Source organism: Plectrocnemia conspersa, unplaced genomic scaffold, assembly GCF_051122295.1.
Source record: "Plectrocnemia conspersa isolate PC_06_02 unplaced genomic scaffold, ASM5112229v1 ptg000005l, whole genome shotgun sequence".
NCBI lineage: Eukaryota > Metazoa > Arthropoda > Insecta > Trichoptera > Polycentropodidae > Plectrocnemia > Plectrocnemia conspersa.
Window position 1 is genome coordinate 28301473 of NW_028277169.1, and position 15722 is coordinate 28317194.

Here is a 15722-nt window from a genome sequence, read left to right on the forward strand (position 1 = left end):
ATAAAAAAATGATGAAAAGTTTCGTTAGACTACTTTTAAGTGCCCTATTAGATATTTCAATAAAATTAGATATTTAAGATTTACTGAAATATTTATGTAATCTAGTCAAATTATATTGAAAAAATAAAATAAAATATAATTAGTCTATTTTAAACTAGTTTTCGATGAATTTATATATTTACGGTGTGAAAAATGTCTTAGTTATTTATCTTGTACAATTTTTTTTTTAATTTTTTTATACATGACAAAATATTTTAATGTCAGGCTACATATAAATGCGTCAAATTATATTTTTCGATCAAATTATATATTGTTTAAGATGTAGTTAAATATTTTAGGTATGACAGAATGTTGTTTTACTTTAAAATGTAGCTCTTAATATTTTTTAGATTTAAATATTTTATATGCAGTAAAATCTATAACAACATACTTTTATATTATTATAAACTTTGGATTGAGTTGTTTGAATATCTTTTTTATTATCTTTTTACAACAAAATGTTAAATTTATATCATACGACTACTAAATGATTTTTTTTAATGAGCTACTTAATTATGCAAGTTATGTATTTTAGATGTAGCAAAATAGCTTATTTATTTATTTCATATAATAAAATGCTAAAAGTATATATAAAACTTAAAAATGTTTTGAGACACTTTTACATTTTTTTGTTTATATCATACAGATACCATTTTAGGTATGATATTTATTAAAAATGGGCTACTTTTAAACGCGCCACAATATATTTTTCCGTAAGATGTTGTGTACAATCTTAGTTATTCATTAATTATTTATCTCGTATAAAAATGTTTTTAGACTGTTTTAAATTTGCAATTTTGTAATATTTGTTGAATTAAAAATATTTTTTGTATGACAAAATAATTAAAATATATATGAAAAATATTGACCTACTTTTAAATGTGCTACATTATAGTTTTTCAAGTTAACAGTATCGAATTTTTACTTAAAAATTAATCTTTTAATATTTTTTAGATAAATTTAGATATTTATTATGCAGTGAAATATCTAATCTTTATTTAAGAAAATATTAAAAAAGAAATAAGCATTGTTGGGCTACTTTTAAATGCGCAGTAGTATGTTAGTTATGTTGTGAAATATCTTTTATACGACAAACTATTAAGGATATATAAATAAAATATTAGATTACTTTAAAATGCACCACAATATAGTTTTCAGTCAACATATATTTACTATGTTGTGAAATATTGCAATTTTCTATTTTATACAATAAAATGTAAAAAAAAGAAAAGTTTTTAGCATACTTTCTTCTTTTTCACAACTATTATCTTAAATATGACAATTTTTAAATGGGCTACTCTTTAATGCGCCAGTATCAATTTTTCAATGAAGCAATGCAAATAGATTGCCGCTCTATATCATACAACTACCATAGGTATAAATAGTTATAAAAAAATGATTTTTTTTGCTCAAGTTATATATGATATAATAAAATATCTAATGTATGATAAAATGTTAATTTTAAATAATAAATTTAGATATATTTAATACAGTTAAATATCAAACGTAAAGATAAAAAAATATTGAAAAAATTAATAGATACTGCTAGGCTACTTTTAAATGAGCGATTTTATAGTTTGAGATTAAGTTGTTTGTTTGAAAGATAATACTTTTTTTTATTTTTTACAAATTTTGTTAAAAAAATGTACTTTTAAATGTGTCACTTAATATGATACAGTTATCTTATGAATTAAATAAACCATTTTATAATATTTACAGAAAAAACATATTCTTTACGTAGTAAAATATCTTATGTATATAAAAATATTGTTGAGCTTCTGTCAAAAGCTTTACTTTTTAGCTTTCAATAATTCAAGATGTAGTGAAAAATCTTGTTTTGTACAAAAAATTAGATATTTATTGATTAACTATAAACATTATTTTCCATCTACTGAACTATCTATCAAACTTAATTAGTTTGAAATAGTAGTTATACAATGTAAACAAAGTTAGAGAGCAGAGATGTAAATATTAATTTTTAATTTGAAATAAAATGGAATTTTTGCACTTTTATTAAATAACCTTATTTAAAAGTCCAATTTTTACGGTATATATATTGGAAAATAATTATATATTATCGTGTATGAAAAAAGCTTAATAGTAGTAATACAATGACTATAAAATCACTTCTTTTTGTAATAATTTTTAGGTAATAATATTGTTATATTGTACTTCAATTTAAATTTTATTTGAGTATTGATATGTACATGATTTTGTACTTATGTATGTATGTATATACTACTTATATTTTTACATTGACATCAAATGATAAATAGGTGTATTTTTATGTGTGCGTATATATTTAGTAAGTATGTGTATACAACATTTTATCTACGTTGAAATATAACTATTTGTAAGTTCCGTGTTGTTTGCTCTTTTACCTCTTTCGATATCATCTCTCACGTTCGAGAGGGTTATCTCAAGAGTTTTGGCACTCGCCCTCGTGGACAGGACAAAAAGTCGAGAGCAATTCAGACGCATCGTTAAAAAATGTACGTCGCTTTAAAAAAATAATGTAAACATTTAAACGACAAAAAAAATGCGTGTGAATTTTACGTAGTCAGTATTTAAATATACATACATAGGTATAAAGTTCGGCAATTCCTTATTCTATAAAAAAATGGCAATAGAGTCAAAACCGCATTCGGACCGAACGCCATTCAAATCAGGCACCAACAATGAAGCTGTCATCTCGAATGAGCCCAGAAGTGGATGGTACCTCTTGTAATATTTTGACATGCCCCAACTAAATAGATTCGATTCTATGAATTGACCCAAAGCGGGCTGGTGCATTCTCAAAGTGTGAAGAAAATCTTATATACTAAATTTTATAAATTATTTGTTTGGTAAGTTGTAATAAATTTATAAAAGATTTATTGCAATATTTTCATATTTATTTAAATGGCATTATATAATAAAAATCTAGTTAATAAATAAATAAATTTATTGAACAGTTTGAGAAGCATTTTTGTAACCTAATCGCCTATTCCTTACAACTTGAGTGGAATTCTACATGAAAAGACACGGAGAAGAGAAGCGCGTGACACAATTATATTAATTCCATTGAGGTCCATTGGCTTTTTTTTCGCGCTGCTATTTTTTTCTCGCAGCAAAAAATATTTATTACCCTGCTTTGTGGTAAATCCCTATTTTGGGATAATTTCTGTGTGCGACACAATAGGATCGAATTTCACGCGCTAAACGCGCGTTTCCTTATGCGTAAAAGTATCAAATTTCGTCTATGATTATTAAATTGACTATTAAATCGATTAGTTTGTGTTCAATTTTAATTGACAACATTTCATCTTTTTAAATTGAGATTTACATCTATTAATACTTATGATTATGTGCCTATTATCGTTATTCGTGCAACGTCTTCAATTATAAATACAACTTACACATAATAGTTCTAGTTAGTTAGTAAGTGAAAAATATTGTCAATAGCAAGTTTTTCATTTTTTTTCTTTAATCTAAATATAAATAATACACGCATACAAAACATCATTATAATAAAAGGGAATTTCCCTTAAATATTCATTGCCACAAGTGCGCTCTTATTATGTCGGGAATTTATGGAACAAAACAACTATTTATAACTTGAAACATTAATTATTTAATGCTTAAAAATATATTTACATGTCAATGATCAGATGACAACTCAGATAGATTTATGTAAGCATGATCTATAAATATTAATAATAATATAAATTGTATTTTTTTTCAGGCTTTCCACAACTGAAATCTTCGTTCAGTTCTTCCGGTCAACCATCATGTCTATCCGGTGAGTTTTACTAAATAAATTATTTTTAATTTATTTATTTAATATTTAAGCTTTTATTTGAAGTTAAAAAATAACACATTGCACAATCACACTGTACATTTATCAATCGAAACAATCAAACACGATCGGCTCGCGTCAAACACACTCGGCATCTTTATTGATTAATATTATTATTACTTATTCACTTATTATTATTAATATTATTTCAAATTATATTGGTTGTGTGCATCGAGTTGAATACTACTTAGTGCTTTTTTATCATCTATTGTGTTATGAAAGAGCTTAGAGACCGTAGAAAACCGGTATCATAATCGTGTCATAATCGTTTGGCAAAACAGTGCCCGAATGGAGCTCATTCCCGACAAAGAATGGCTCAGAGTAGGGCACTTGAAGATGTGATGAGGTTTTCATACCGAGCAACTTTTCAAGGTGAGATTTGAGATTGATAAGTAGTGAGGATCTGTGGACAGGTACTTGCGCGGCAACCTCTCTAAAATGTTCGCGTGCGTGTCGCACAGAGGTTTTAAAAACTGCTCACGGTGACATTTTTAATTATTATTTTATATTCAACTATAAAATTCTAAGCGGTTATAAAGTATATAAATACATAAACACGTATATTTATGTGTATATTGATATTCAAGTTTTTGAGAGATTAATGAAAAGCTCAGACTATCTATGAAATTTGCTTTGAATATAGTATATATCTAGAATAATTCATTTTCTATGGTTGTTAATCATTACATAGCTATGTTAACAATTATTTAATGAATAAAATCGATCCTAGTTGTAAAAAGTTTGTGGTGGATAGTAAATGAAATTGTTGAACGTATGCTAATAAATAAGTTTATTTTATAATATTAGTATATACAACATATTTATTTAGTAAATCTGTCTTACTATTAATATTTTTGAGCAGTATAAAAATAATTTTTGACTGTATCACTTTATTTGTTTAATACTATAGAGACCCATTTTTTAATTTTACAAGAAGGTTTTGAGTTTAAAATATTTTTGTATATACAAAAAAACTTGGGATATACTAAACAACATTATAATTACAGCATCTTTTTAGTTTTTTTTTAGATAGATTAATGTAAAATACTGTCAGCATTAAGTATCGTTTTTTCTTAGACACTATGAAATACAATAGTAAATAACATTCTTAACAAAAATTTATTTTGTAAAATGTATTTATTGAATTACTAATCCATAGAGTAGATGTGTTTATTTCTGGTATCATGAATTTAATCTATGTTTAATTTATATTGCAGATATATTTTAAAAACTTAACTAACTCTCTAAAAAGTAAAATATAACATAGTTAAAATTTAACTACATTTGCAGTATATGAGTCAGAAAAGTTCTTTTCGTAGAAGTCAATAGTTTTGATTTTTCATGTTTTATTTTATATCCAAAAAGTCTGACGATTATAACAAAGATTTTGACAGAATTTATTTTAAGACTAGTTACTAATGTTTTAGTGAAGTTAAATGGTAATGCAGTTATTTTATTTATAATAACCAATTTTTTTAAATTTGATATATTACTAAGATTACTATTTAAATTTTTTTTTAAATATTCTCATTCAGCCCTGTTTTCAGTGATCACGTGAATTTGTTTCTGTCCACTGACTCTTGAGAAAAAAATAATATAAATCAATCCAAAATAAATCCAAATCCAAAATATTTCAAGGTCTTTGTTTCTTTATGAATAAATATCTGTAAAAGTATGAATAAATTTGTGTAAAACACTTAAAATTATTAATACAGTTCATTTATTTTTGAATGAGCTCATCAGTGACAACGGATTGTCTTCCATTATTTGTTCATAATGAATATTTTGACATGGACGTTATTTCAGATTTTCACAGGGGGCAAAAGTTAGCTAGTGAGTGTTTTTTAAATATTTTCAATTCATTCAGATTCACAGTATTTCATTAAATGACATACATTTTTCTGGCCAAATTCAAGGGAGCTTAGATCCACGTCAAAAGCAATAAAATCGTGTCGGCTCTGTTGCAGTGGAAACGCTCGGTAATCTGGCGTTCACATTATGACTTTTATATTAGTTTTACAAAGTAAACGAGAAACTTATAAAAAACATAATTGTTTTTACGCCCTCCTATTGACCAAAATTCAGTTTTTAATATATTTTGATTAACACTCTTATATCATTAAGTTTATCATGTTTTAAAACATGCAGACAAACTATGGAGCTATATGCGAGAGGCGAAGTCTGTCTGTACTTCTTTTTCTGCTTATATCCCTTGAAAGATGAGTTGGCTTAGTTTTTTTTTTGGACTTGACATAATGAAAGTACTAAAACTATATTTGGATTTAGAACTTTCGTTAGGTTATGTTTGGGTTAGAACAGTAAATAGACGTTTCGCAACTGTCAAATTTAGTTGAATAGCAATTTTTGAGCGTCATATAATTTCACAGTAAAATTATATTTTCTTTAGTAGAAATATATATCTATTGAGGAAAATGTATTTGGTTTTCACGAGTGAAAATATAACTTCACTAAAAATACACATTCACTGTAACATTTATACATCGCATGTAAATAAATAATGATAAGTATGTAAATGTATATATATAGTAATTAGTATCTAATAATATTTAACAGTTCCTAGACTTTTCTGTCTCTTGCCTGCTTAGATTAACTATTGGTGGATATATGGTTGAATTTCTTCCATGCATCACCATTTTTTTTTTTAAATTATTATGTATATATATTACTATATATGGAATAGTTGAAATCATATAATTTTACTAACACCTGCCAGATAAATTATTTTTGCACTGTTAAAAATATTTTAGTGATAGATTCGAGACTGTTTTTTTAGATTTTCTTTTACGGATAACCTGATAATTTCTGGAATCAGGGTCGTCATTTCAGTTTTTTAAATATTTCTATTAATCAAGATTCATAGTATTTTTCTGGCCAAATGTAATGGGGGAAAATGCCCTCTCCTGCGTCCCTGCATTTGGACTCTTCATAATTTTGTATTTTTACTAGCTGTTATACAATAATATGATTGATTCCGCATGATCTTTTATGCGTCCGCGAGCCACGCACCCCACCGATTCTCCCCTCCCCGCTCCCGCCCCCTTCCCCGTACAAGGCGAGAACACAAGAGCCGTGTTTAACGCTTTACACCCAGCCTTTTGTCTCAACATAATGAATATGCACCAGTTTACCACCTCGTCGCGCCAATAGCCGAAACGTCACAAGTGCCCGAATCGATTCGCAGCAAATTGGCACTCAAGAAAATGCGGGCGTTGCGTTCATAATCGCTGTTCCCTAGTAGGCTCGCCGGCTAATGTCAAAAGATAACATCAGGGGCGCGCGTTGATGGGCGAAATGAGCCTTTGTGTTTATTTTCGATAAGGACGCTTTTTACGCAAATGCGTTTGAGTCTCGTTTTCCTGTTATCGATTTTCTCGCGGAGCTTAGTCGTTTTTTCGATATAACCTCTTGAGCGCCGGCGGGCGTGAAAGTGAAACTGCGTTGTTGTTGTTTATTCGTATGATAATTGCCTCCATATATAGTTATTTATAAAACGCCTAATATTCGTCACAATGTATTATATATCAATTAAAAATTCAGGACACCTCCAAACACACGAATTATGTATGTCCTCATAGGAAATAAAATAATATTTTAATTTGCATTGTTAACATTATGTAGTAAATTCAGATAAATATTTTTTGAAACGATTGTTCTTAAAAATTATAATCGGATAACTGATTTGAGTTAAAATATCGGTTTTAATACCATTTCTATGTGACAAACAATATTAAATTATTGTTAAAGCATCTAGTTAATTGACATTACGCAGTATTAATAAGGGTCAATTTAGTTTGTATATAAATATATGTATACAACAGAAATACGCTCAACTAATATTTTATGAATAATAAATATGGTTTAAAAATATATCATATAGTGAAAAATAATGTAATATATTTGATAGTTATATAATTTTATGCATATAATACGAATAATAGTGTGATACCATAAAAATTTCAAAGAGAATAAGAGAATAGGAGTGTGGGTTAAAGTATACAATATACGTAATATTTTGCACACGTTTGAACGAAAGATATATATAAATATAAATATGAGCGTTACTGCCTTGTGTTCAGCGTTTCTTAAAGTTGTATTGAATACATTTTATCATTATAAAAATGGTTTCAACAGGTAAAGAAAAAATAGAATAACAGCTTTTAGTTCATTAATTCATGGGAATATGTTACAAGCAATTGTTAAAATCAAACTTTTGATCTCATTGTTCTTTGCGCAAATTAGTCAATTTCGGTATTGATTCCATATACATATTTATATAGTGTTTGTTATTCAATACTTTGTATAGACAATAGATGAAACTATATGATGGGTTAAGTAGGTTAAATTTGGTTTGATGACAGATGGCAACATGATACAAGTAAAGGTAAATACAGCCTTGTATATATGCATAATAAAATATGCAGTTAATTTTTCTAAGAGAAAAATCGCTTGCAATTCACCGCCAGCAATTAATTGCTATGAGTTTACCGCCGCGTTAATTGCTCGTATAAAAAAAATATAGCTCACAAATGATCGCTAGTATATTTTATTTCCAGGAAATACATATACTTTATTGGTAATTTTAAATTAAAAAAAGTATTTTTATTGGTGCTATTTTATCATACGCGCAGTGAATAAATACAGTTTCGCTGATATTGAACAGTGTAATTATAAAGCAATTGCCTGACACATTTTAACTAGCCTAGTTATATTGTATGTATACTATTGAAAATATAACTTCACTGTAACATTTGAAAAACGTCCAACTGCTGATCAAATTCAAACCTAACCTATTGAAAGTTTTAAATCTAATTATAGTTTTTGAGCTTCCATTAGATTAATTCGTTTAGGTTAGGTTTGGGTTTAAACAGCTTATGGACAGTTTCGCAACTGTCAAATTTAGAATAACATATGATTTAAGCCTTTTAAAAAATATTCTTTTAGACTTGCTACACCGTTAATCAAATAATAAATAAGCAAGTTTATATAAATACATTTCGTTTCGCGATCATTTGTAGGCTATAAATTGTTTATTCGATCAATTGACGCAGTGGTAAAATGTTAGCGATTAGTTGCTGGCGGTAAATTGTGGGCTATACATTTTTCTAGACTCAAAATCTAAATATGAACGTTTCTGAATTGTGTTCAGTGCTACTTAACGTTTCATTTAATAATTTTTTATTATTGCCAAAGTGGTATCAATAGGTAAAAAAAGTTTTTAAATGAAAATTGCTGTATTATCAAATTAAAGATTGATTGAGTTCATTAATTCATGTAAATATAAATTATGCAATTGTGTCAAAGAATTTTTTTTAATATTTTGATTTTATTGTTTTTTACTCAAATTAGTCAAATGATTTGAGTAAAAAAAAAATATTATTTATTCCATATATAGTGTTGTTAATTAAAAACTTTGTATAGATAATAGACAAAACTATATGATTGAGACAAATGTTAGGGTTAAATTCGGTAGATATATTTGCATAATAAATTATGTAGTTAATTTTGAAAAAGGATATATAATATTTAAATCTAAATATAAGCGTTCAGTATTACTTAAAGTTTTATAGAATTTATTTTATTATTGTCAAAGTGGTTTCAAGAGGTGAAAACTCTTACAAAAAAAAATTACAACTTTAATGTAAATTTTGTTACCGAACAGAATGCTTATAAATCTAATTTTTGAGCTCATTAGTTCGTGTAAATATTTGATAAGATAATTATTTGTACTGTGTCAAAGTCAAACTCTAAATAATATATTTTATTATTCTTTGCTCAAATTAGTCAATTAATTTGAGTAGAAATTTTTTGTTGTTTATTCAATTTATGTTTTTTTTGGAATAGAAATATTTTCAGAAAAGCAATAAATCTACTCATACCAATTTTTTTATATTTTTTCTGACTTTTATTTTGAATTTTCATTTTTTTTCTATAATAATAAGTAAAATATAATAAATAAATTTAACAATTTAGGAAGCTAGAATTTATATATTTTTTAGAAGCTAGAATTTATGAATTTATATATTTGTGTTAATATGTGCTATATGCTCCTTGAACTAAAATTGAATTCATATCCTTTAACTAAAAAAATCATATTTTAAAATATTTATTGTTACAAACAGAAACATATTTTTTTATTGCTTTCTCACATACAGTTCTTAAAATAAAATATTTAAATAATTTACCAGTAGAATAGTCAGTGACTAATACTTAAAAGATCTGGGTTCAAATCTCATTTGAACCTTTGTGTTTTTCAAGATCAGAATCAGTGATAATAATTATAATTCCGATTGATCATCACAGATTTTCCTAATCTCACTGTTGAATATCGTGAAGATGTATTCAAATTAAAATCGTATATATGTCATATATGTATTTAAAAATAGTGTCATAACATTTAATTAACCAATCAATATTTTTTCATAAGCTAATTATGTTTATGATTCGTCAAGGTCATTTGTCATAATATATGAAGTTTGAGAACCACACGTGTAAGGATGTGTGTCGGCCATTTGTAATCCAGGCGAATAAATAGGAGGGCCGGCAGTCAAGTGCGGGTCGCGCCCCCCGCGCACTCTTTGTTTCTCAAAACAATGGGCCGCGGCTTGGGAGCACCTGCCGCGACCAGGCGGCCATCGCTGAAAACCACCATTATTTTCATGCAAAAGCTCTGTAATTACAAACAGAACAAGAATAAGAAAATGAAAGAAGGAAAAACCAACTGACGAAAAACTACCAGTGTATATGGTGATTTTTTGGAAGGGATTTTTTTATTCAGATTCTGAAATATTCATAAATAGAATATATTAATCATTTAAAAAAAATTAATATTATCTCATTGCGAAATAATTAAAAATATATTTTCATATCTTAAGTACATCTTAATTCGACATTATTACATGTAAATGTTATCATTTTCTATACTGATCAAAATCTTAGCTCTACCATAATAAAAGTTAATTGACTCAAATCACTCTTATCTTCAGTGTTTTTTTTAAGCACGTGCCCCGTGAAAGATAGTATGTGATAGTGGCAAGCCTGGCATGTCTTCCCATAGGCGGTTAATTGAATTGTGGCCTAGGGTGTTGGGTTTCACCCTCGACGTCGCATGTAACCATCGGCCTGGGACAAGCAATCTGTATCCACTTAGCCAACGTCAATTAGTTGCCTATTACCGAGCTGGATACACTTGCTTTATTTGCCTCACTTCACGCCAAATTGACATGACATAACGTGGTTAGTGGCGATCGTCGGCCGAATGTATTTTTTGCGATGACCACACACTCGATGTAATGTATTAATATGCCAAAAATAAAATTGAGCTATAATTTCATCCACTACTGCGTCTGCGATACCCTTGATTCTTTCTACAAACATAAATATTGTAACACATAAATTATATAATATATAACCACGTGTTCTGTAGCACCTAAATTACGTGCTTCAATTTGTAAATCAACATCATTATTTATATTACAAAATAAAAATAAAATCTAAATAATGATGTAATTTTCTTAATTTATTTATTTAGATATGTAGGTATGTACAATGTACATTTAATAGCTATTTAACTAAATTCATTTTGCTATTATTACCTCTCGCATATTATGGTAAGAATATCTGACAAAACTATACAATAGTAGATAATATAAATAATATTATGTTTACGAAATAAATAGCTCAAGGTATATTTGGAAAACTAACTATTTATGTCTAAATGTTAAACTTTAACTGATACTGCGTATATCAAATATCATATATCGTATTTTAAAAGCTTAATCATAAAAATAATTATGTTATATTTGGGCAGGTTTCTTTTAAATGCCTAATTTTTTTATCAAATCATATACTATTGATATACACGTTGACACGACAAAACTTAAAAGTTTTCACAATAGTTTGTTTATTTTATTTCTTGTAACATTTTTATTATATATATTATAGTTTTTAATATCTATTTGACTATTTTATTGGTTTTTGTATATAATGCCAATAATACTATTAATTTAAGAACCTTATCAGATTAATTAAAACAAAAAGGTGGAGAAAAATAATGAGAATTGAAATACATATGAGATTTTAAGTCTTAAAATGTATTAAAATATGTTTGTAATATAGGGGAAAATACATAGTTCTACTTTAATGTTCGCATTTCTATATTTTAAACAATTTATTAAAATTTTCAATTTGCTTTTTCAAAATATTTCTAATTTAAATGCCAAAATGATTATTTTTATACCATAAATATGTGAGTTAAAAACTATTGAAAAGTGGTAAGACGATGTTCATAAATGAAGTGATCCTATTTATTCTATTTCTGAAAAGGTATTTTAAAATATATGTGTGGATATGTTAGTATAAAATATATTAAAATGTAAAGTTATACTTCTATGCTATATAGATATATAAAATTATTATATAATTTTATTTATGGATAATCTCATAGGGTGTATGTTCAAATCATTAATAAATTTAATGACTTTAAAATCTCAACATGACTATATTTATACATAAATATATAAGTTAAAACCTATTAAATAGTGGGAAGAAAATAGTCATAAATTAAATGCTTCTATTTTTTCTGAAAATGTATTTAAATATACATATTTGTGGATATGTTAGTAGAAAATTGTTATATATACAATATTTATTTAAAGTATGTAATTTTATTTTTAATAATCTTATTATTTATTTGTATGACTTGAAAAATGCCAGAAACAGAAATTTGAAAAATCTTTTGATTCTGAAAATATATCTGTGGATAGATTTGTAAAATATGTATTTTAAAAATATATTTTAAATTCTGATCAATCCGATATAATGTTTTTAAAATATACTAATTATAATCTTTATAAAAATTAGATTTTTTAATATTGCCCCCAAAACTTATGTATCTGTTTACAAATTGAAATCATCATGATAATAAATAAAGTGCTCTTATTTCTTCTGATTCTTAAACAGTATTTGTATACATTTGTGGATATTTATCTATTTATTTAAATACAATTAAAAGCATTGTGACCTAAGAGGTTACCCTAATCCGTTACGATAGTCAAAAAACAATATATAATAGTATTTCAATACACTCAAAATATAATACAAGGGTGATTATGGTATAAAATATTAAAATTAAATGATATGAACTGGACCAGCTCCTCGTAGCTGACATTAATCATATCAATCGAAAGAAAATTATAAATAAAGTACTTATATATCATCTGATTCTGAAAATGTATTTATATATATTGTGGATATTAAATATATAGTTTTAATTTTAAATTGTATTTAACAATTGTATTTTTTCATCATTTTATTTTGGAAAATTCGATTGAATATTTGTGAAAAATACTGATTTTAATTGTTTTAAAAATGGTTGTTTTCCTATTAGTTTAAAGTATTTTAGTGTATGTTTATTAATTAATAGATTAAAATTGAAGAACAATGAAAAAAAATTAAACCCTCCCGTACATTTTTTTCGATTAATTGTTTTGAATAAACAATTCGATTAAATGTTTCCAAAACTTTTTTATGTGTTTATTAATTAAAATAATAACTGTATATATAAATAAAATGATTATTGCATGTGTGGATATATGGGCGACTAAAATATTTTTAATATCTAGCAAATATTTTATGATAAATATATTAATAATTTTTTTTCAATATTTATATTATTATAATCCTGCTGAATGTTTATAAAAAATATAATTTATTGTTCCTTTAAATACGCTAATTTTACTATTTTATCCTAAAAATGCGTGTATCAGTTTAATAATTAAAAGTTTAACTTAAACAAAAACAATCATGATTTCAATACTCATATTTATTTATTATTCTAAAAAGGTACTAAAATATATCTGGATAAATAAGCGATAAAAATATATGAAAAATTATGTTCAATATTTATTTCTAGTAATTTATTTTTGACAAATATATTACTAATTTAAATTGTTTTAAAAAATTTTATTTTATTTTTCTGTCCCACAACTTTAATTTGTCAATTTATTATTTAAAAGCAGTTTAAGTTTAATTAAAACAAAAAGTCTTTGATTATTATTCTGAAAAGATATAAAAATACATTTGTGGATAAATAAGCGATAAAAATATTTGGAATATGAAGTTCAATATTTTTTACTACTACTTTATTTTGGACAAATATACTAATTTATTAGCTGATTTTACTATTTTATAAAAAACTTTAATGTGTTTATTTATTAATTAAAAGCAGAAAGAGAATGGAAATTATTATTTTTTAAATATTTTTATTCATTCTGATTCTGAAAAATGATTTAAATATATTTATGAAATTGTCATTAAAATGCATAGTTCTACTTTTATAATAGATATTAAATATTATTATATATAATATTTTTTTGCTATTGTTATATTTGTGTTTGCTTCAATCAGTATCTCAAATGAAACCATAAAGTATGATATTAATGTATTGCAATAATTATAAATATTTATTAACAGATTTTTTTATATATGAATATGTATATATAAAATGTAATTTAGTCCAATTGTATATATAGTTTAATATTAATCGATTGAGTGGTTTTACACAAAATATAAAAGTATTAAATATAGCAACATTAGCAGCTAATTAATATTAAGTATTTTATCAATGCGTTTATGCATAAAAATTGATTATGTAGGATTATCTAGAAGTGAGTGATATTTATGATTATTACTATTATAAGTACTAAAAATAATATTAATCTCTATTTACATTCCCAAAACAATGTATTATCGTTACTTTTCCTTGTAGCAACATCATATTTTTACGTTGTTTACATTCGGCATTTCTTTCCGTGTCTTCCCACTTGTACAAACCGGTGTGGTGTCACTTGGCGGCCAAGAACAAAGCTTCGAAGGCAGTATGCTGCTCATCATCAGACGACGCACGAATGTCAACACTTCCTTTCACATCGCCTTTGGCGGAATTAAAATAAACGCCGGTAACGCGACACCCGAGTGTTGAAACAAATTAACGACACTCAAATAGTTTCGATCTTGTCTGTGTGGATCTTTATTTTCGGCCGCTTTCCTCCTTCCTGGAAGTTGCTCTAACCTTTTGCACTAAGAGCTCGTTTGAAGCGCCGAACAATTAATGATTAAATTTATTAAATATTTGGAGAATCTGTGTTAAGGGCTTATAATAAAACGAATTTATGCCGCAGAGGCGCATAAAAGGCAAATTATCTTCCGAAAAAGTACAAGGAGAACCGCAGACTTTTTAAAAAAAGACAGGCGATATAAACGTTCTACGCAAAGGAAAATAGGAGAAGAAATAATGCGCAAAGTTAAATTTCCAATTACCCATTCTTCCCGGCCGGTTTGCTTGGCTATTATATTTTTACACCCGGCCGAGCACTTTTTCTTCCTCCCTTTCTTTTCCCTTTGAATTTATTCTTTTTGCGCTAACAAGTTGGTTACCGGCAACACGTAAATAAATACCACCCGCCTACATAAGCTTCCTTGAGGCCCATCAAAGGGATCCTTCTGCGGGGGCAGTCGTTCGAAACGATTCGATCGTTATGTATTATACAAGATATAATACACAAGAAAATTTATCAGTTATGATTTACAGAATTAACGCAACATTTCAATGTTGATACTGCGGGTTTCAGTAAAAAAATATACAGGAAGTGCATCGGCAACAACACAGAGACCGACTGTTGCTTTTTTCGACATCCATTATGAAGATGTGAAAATATTGTGACAATTTTGGTTGAAGCGGGTTGTAATTTCATACTGGATGCAACCCGAGACGTGCGCAGGCTGCCCTTCGTCTATCTACTACAAAGAAATTTTTATATTGAGGGGG

At 26.5% G+C, this 15722-nt stretch overlaps 1 protein-coding gene across 8 annotated transcripts in view; it reads left to right on the forward strand.

The window, feature by feature from the left end:
- Positions 1 to 15722, forward strand: part of LOC148235359 (uncharacterized) — a 151473-nt gene that overhangs the window by 23856 nt on the left and 111895 nt on the right. For all 8 annotated transcript variants that reach the window (XM_088186894.1, XM_088186891.1, XM_088186895.1 and 5 more), the window contains exon 2: positions 3764 to 3820. In XM_088186894.1, coding sequence (XP_088043020.1) covers positions 3764 to 3820 — 57 coding nt within the window. The remainder of the gene's footprint in view (positions 1 to 3763; positions 3821 to 15722) is intronic.